The 5,397-nt window shown below is 41.5% G+C and overlaps 1 protein-coding gene across 1 annotated transcript; it reads right to left on the bottom strand.

Moving 5' to 3' along the window:
- Positions 1 to 2,095: 2,095 nt before the first annotated feature.
- Positions 2,096 to 3,049, bottom strand: LOC129516074 (olfactory receptor-like protein OLF3). The gene has a single exon (XM_055335425.1). It carries the CDS (start codon positions 3,047 to 3,049, stop codon positions 2,096 to 2,098), a length of 954 nt encoding a protein of 317 aa, XP_055191400.1.
- Positions 3,050 to 5,397: the final 2,348 nt, after the last annotated feature.

Here is a 5,397-nt window from a genome sequence, read left to right as displayed (position 1 = left end):
TCCTCTCTCCAATCTCTTCTTCCTCTGACATGTTTGCCAAAAAGGATCTCAGGACTGTAAGTTTTATCAAGCTACTGCTGCTTTAGAAATATTTATTGGCTTGAATTTGGCATTCGGTGCCCTCCAACACCTGGCCCTTGTATACCACCTGCCTCATCTCCACTACTTCCTCATCCTCTCTGCCCTATATATGCCCAGTTTGGGATGTTTTTGGATTTTTGTGCTCTCTCCCAGCTCATCACAATTCACAAAATGTTCCTTTGCTTGGATTGCTTGTTATTTGGATCACTTGTTCTCACTTTCATGGCCCCCAACAAGACATTTTCTGACCCTTTCATGCAGGGAGACTTCTGCAATCACGCCCGAAGTCTTATCCTCTGTGAATCTTCTCACCCTGCATTTTATTTATTTTTTTAAAGATTTTATTTATTTATTCATTAGAGACAGAGAAAGGCACAGACACAGGCAGAGGGAGAAGCAGGCTCCATGCAGGGAACCCAACATGGGACTCGATCCTGGGTCTCCAGGATCACACCCTGGGCCGAAGGCAGCGCTAAACCACCGAGCCACCCAGGATGCCCTCACCCTGCATTTTAATTGCTTCACTGTCATCCTTGCTATGCCATTATACTGTCAGGACTGATTCATATTGACTACTGTGTCTCAATGATTCACTGTCACTGATACACAGTTGATATTCCACTGATATATCTGAATACCCAACAAGACAAATTTAGCCCAGTACTACTGGGACACATGCCAACTTTGAAAAATTTAGGATTGATTACTTTTAGGTAGATGTAAAATGTCAAATGAGCTTTGGATTATATGAAGCTTCAATCCTACTTGAACACTGAGAACGTGTGATAACATGTTATCAAATGGAAGAACTGTGAATCCCCTGACTTACACAAGACACAGGAAAAAAAAGTCATTGAGATTTCTTCAAGGGAGTGAGGAGATGAGCTGCTATCCATTCTTTATCCTCTTTCCCCTTCCTTGCCTATTGTACAATATTTCTCCCCCACTTTGTTTCTTACTTAGGTGTTTTCTCAGAGATGAGGTCTTGTCCCAGATAGTCTACCTCACTAGTTTACAAAGATCAGCTAGGGCCCTGTTGTGTGTGGGAGGAGGGATCGGAGAAAGTGTTCAGACAGAGACTAGAGGGGGGACATTGCACAGTTGACCCAACTATCCTGATTCCCAAAACACGTATTAAAACTGTCTTGTTTTTCAATGGCTTTGGCTCAGGAATTGGTCCTTTCTAAGACTGACTATATCTTTTATATTTTATATGTTAATTCCAATCTTATTTGTTTATTGCTTTTAAAGTCTCAGAAAGAGGTTAGGGATTTTTCAAAGATAGACAGTTTTAACATTTCAATTGTACCTCTTACATATTCAGTAAAATTCTTCTCAAATTGTAGGCTGTCAAGTAGTGCCCCAAACAGGCTTTTCCTTGGCCAGTAGTATACATTCTCATCACTAGAAAACAAGACCTTCAATTGATGCTTTTGTCTTGAGGTATCTTCATCACTGAGAGAAGATGCTATGTGCACAGGTAGCAGGTCCAGCACACAGACATCTTCACAGCCTTGATAGCATCTCTGTCCTCAGAAGAGTGACTCACACAGTTACTAGATGTGGATACATATGCTGTGCAGTATTCTGAGTCTAAAATATGAAAATGCTTTTGTTCCCAATGGAAGCACTATAACCCTGCGCAAATTTGAATGAATAAGAACCAGTGGTCCAAAGTAAGATCCACAAATAGGTCCAAGATTAGAAACAATGTGACAATCAAAACAATGCCTTTTTTCTTAGTACTCTTAGGCCATATGAATGGAGATAGAGAAAGTGTAGGAAGTTCTATTACAGCAGGGCTCATCTCCACTGAACATGCTGCTGTGACTTAAAAATATTCCCACATCCCACACCCCAATCCAACCTCCAGCCTCCTACCCAGCACCACCAGTACATGTGTCGTCATCTCCTTCCTGGTTGCCAGGGCAATCCAGGTGATGCCTGCCATATCGGATTTAAGTGGGAGAAAGTACAGGGAAAGTTCTTTTCTCTAAGTGATGTTCAAGATTCATCAAGTTGCTAGTTTTGAAGTTATTCCAGTTAATTGCCCTAATAGTTTCTGCCAGGCTCCCTTCACCTCCTTATTCCTTACACTATAAATCATGGGGTTCAGCATGGGTGTCAAAACAGCATAGAAGAGAGAGATCAACTTCTCCTGAAGGACAGAGGGGCTGGAGCGGGGCTGGATGTAAGTGAAAATCGCCATACCATAGCACAGGACAACCACTGTGAGGTGAGAGGCACAGGTGTGGAAGGCTTTCTTTCTTCCCTCTGTGGACTGGATCTTTAGGATAGTGGAGATGATCTGGATGTAGGACAGGAGAACCAGGCAGAAAGGTGCCATCAGCAGAACAATGCTAGAAACCATGATTGCAATCTCGTTGGAGGAAGTATCCACACAAGCCAGTCTGACCACAGCTAGGAGTTCGCAGGATATGTGATCAATGTACTTGTTTGTGCACATGGGCAGCTGAAATGTGATGACAGTCTGCATGAGAGAGTTCATAGAGCCACTGACCCAGGAGGTGATGGCCAACCTAGTACAGAGCCCTCCGTGCATGATGACCGAGTATCGCAGGGGGTCACACACAGCCACATAGCGGTCATAGGCCATCACCGCCAGTAGAACAAACTCAATCCCACCCAAGCCCAGGGAGAAGAATAACTGGGCGGCACAGCTCACAAATGGGATTGCTTTATGGGCTACAAGAAGATGTGCCAACATCTGAGGAACGATGCTTGTGGCATAAGAGACATCAACGAGGGAGAGGTTGATGAGAAAGAAATACATGGGAGTGTGGAGTCGGCCGTCCAGTCTGATGAGAAGAACGATGAGGAAGTTTCCCAGCACTGTCACCATGTATGTGATCAAGAGGAGGACAAAGAGGGAGACCTGTGTGTCCCAGTCACTGGACAGGCCAAGGAGAACAAACTCTCTCACCCAAGTCTGGTTACCTGTTCCCATTAAAAAATCTCAAGATTATTAATCTGCAGAGAGAATCAGAAACAACAAAAACCAATGAATCAAAGAATCATAAAAATAACTTCTTACAAACACATATTGTTTTACCAGATGTTTCAGACCATTTGCTGGCCAAGATGACAGAGTCTATCCCAACATGTATTATTTCTATTCTGCATCAGAGTCAGGGTAGCACCTTTATAAGTACATGAGGTGGTCTCAGGATGACCCAGGTAAAGCCTGGAGATAACGCAGTGCAATTCTAGGAGCTCGCATCTTACCAACTTACTTCAGACTGAGAGTGAAGGGAGCTTGGTAGGTGACAGTAATAGGTAAAATGACAAACAATGAAAAAACAATCTGGTTGGACTAGCCTCATCATGATAAAACGAATAACTATATTACAAGAGGCAAGCACTCACGCTTTGGGAAGAAGCAGGGCCTTGTGGAAAGTTCTAGAATCAGAGACGGTAGGTTTGAAACCTAACTTTCTTAGTAGCTTTGTTATTGTGGTTCAGTGACAAACTTTTACATATGAAACAGGACAGTATTATACAACTCACAAGTACTTTCAAGCAGTAAAGTAGGTAACTGTAGAGAAAGTACTTTCTAGACTGTACTGGTATTCATAGTACTATAGTAGTCTGAGTATTAGTAGTAACATGACCTCTGCCTTAGAGTACATAGAATAGCAAAGGAGTTTCCCATGTATAACCTCCACAAACTCAGATTTTAATGAAATTGGAGACATTCTACGAGAGAACTGAGGGCTTCAGGATGACTGTCAGGTTGAGGACCTGGGACCTTTTGTCTTTTTTAGAGCCTTGATCTCTTCAGCCTTTTGTGGGAGAGGAAGGGAAAAGGAAGTGTGATCATATCTTGTCCTTTTCTATTTTTCTTCTCAACTTGATGTTCTTAAGATTCTATCTTTTGCATATGGGCTCAGAATAAAGGAAATGACAGTGTGGATGTTTGACTTTCTATTTACATAAGAGGAAAGGAAACAAATGTTTAAGGAGCCTTCATCATTGATCAAGGTGGAGTATAATATATGTAAGAATATATGTAGATGTATGCTGGAAGGCAGCTTCTTTTGTGCTTTCCTTCATCCCAGAAAGGCTTTTAAAGTAGATCTATATGTTACAATATCAATTTTGAACATTTGATGTCCATTTAACAGAAACTGTTCAAACTTTAAAAATTTTTTTATACAATCGACTCATTTTCACTATTACACCATGCCTGTCCATCCCCCAACTTTCTTTTCCTTGGGGTGTACAAAACAAGAGAAAGATCCAACTTTCCTATACTAATGGATCGTATAGTGGATATAATGGATTCCCACTGAATCAGGGGAGATATCCATTATTTGGTGATGATAACTGATCTAATCTTTGATTTCATACTCTCTACCTCTTTTATTTCCTTTTCAACTATCTCTTTCAATAAGAATCTTATTCCTTCTTTTATCCTCTTTGCCATCCTGGGGTTTCTTTTGTTTCTCTTGCCTCTCATTGACCACTTTGCCCTCATTAAAGAAAAAAATATACAACCTCTCAGTACCGGGAGAGGAATCTTTGCTATCTATCATTCTAATTATTTCCTCTTTCACATCCAGAGTTCTCAAATGATTGGTGTCCACTATTTGGAATTATTTTATCACAGAGCTCATCCCTTGAGCCATAAAAGTGAGGTTTTCACCTAATGGTTTTCACTAAATGAGGTTTTCACTAAAACGTGGAAATTATACTCTTAAAGGTCACTGGTAATTTTCTGGTAGCAAATATACAGGCTTTCATTTGATTTCCACTATTTAACTTTTAACAGTGTCCAGTATTTGCTCCTTCAAACTCTTGACTCTATCCTGTGCTTCTGTCTTGAGTTGCCTCTGATCTCTTATTGCTTGTCTGCATTCCTGGGGAGATTTCTCCAAACACTCCCGCTGCATGCTATGAGAATCTGGTCAGTTTGGTGCTCACCAACTGTACATTTCTATGGCTTTTTCCATCTAAGGGCTTGTAATTTCTAATTACAATCATTAGAAGGCTGATGCAGCTCACCCTCAAGTCTATGTTTATCTCCTGCCCTTTCCCCTAAACGCCCAGATGCTTTCTCCAACACCAAAATGAGTGTCTGTCTCATAAATCTCTCACCAAGGCCTCCACTCACCCCCTCACACACAGGATCCCTCCTGACTCCTTCATTTATGTCAATCCAACAAAAATTCTCCCACTCTCCCAGTACATCATGCTTGACTTTTCCCTCCTCCTCCCCACTCCATGGAATAAATCCTCTTTATTCATTTCCTTTATTGCATATTCCTCATCCTCCCATCATGGCATTCACACTCA

The sequence above is a fragment of the Nyctereutes procyonoides genome, unplaced genomic scaffold (genome assembly GCF_905146905.1).
Source record: "Nyctereutes procyonoides isolate TBG_1078 unplaced genomic scaffold, NYPRO_anot_genome, whole genome shotgun sequence".
Taxonomy (NCBI): domain Eukaryota; kingdom Metazoa; phylum Chordata; class Mammalia; order Carnivora; family Canidae; genus Nyctereutes; species Nyctereutes procyonoides.
This window is presented reverse-complemented; position numbering and strand designations above follow the sequence as displayed.

Coding starts and splice junctions, on each gene's coding strand:
- LOC129516074 (XM_055335425.1), bottom strand. CDS start 3,049: ATGGGAACAGGTAACCAGACTTGGGTGAGAGAGTTTGTTCTCCTTGGC.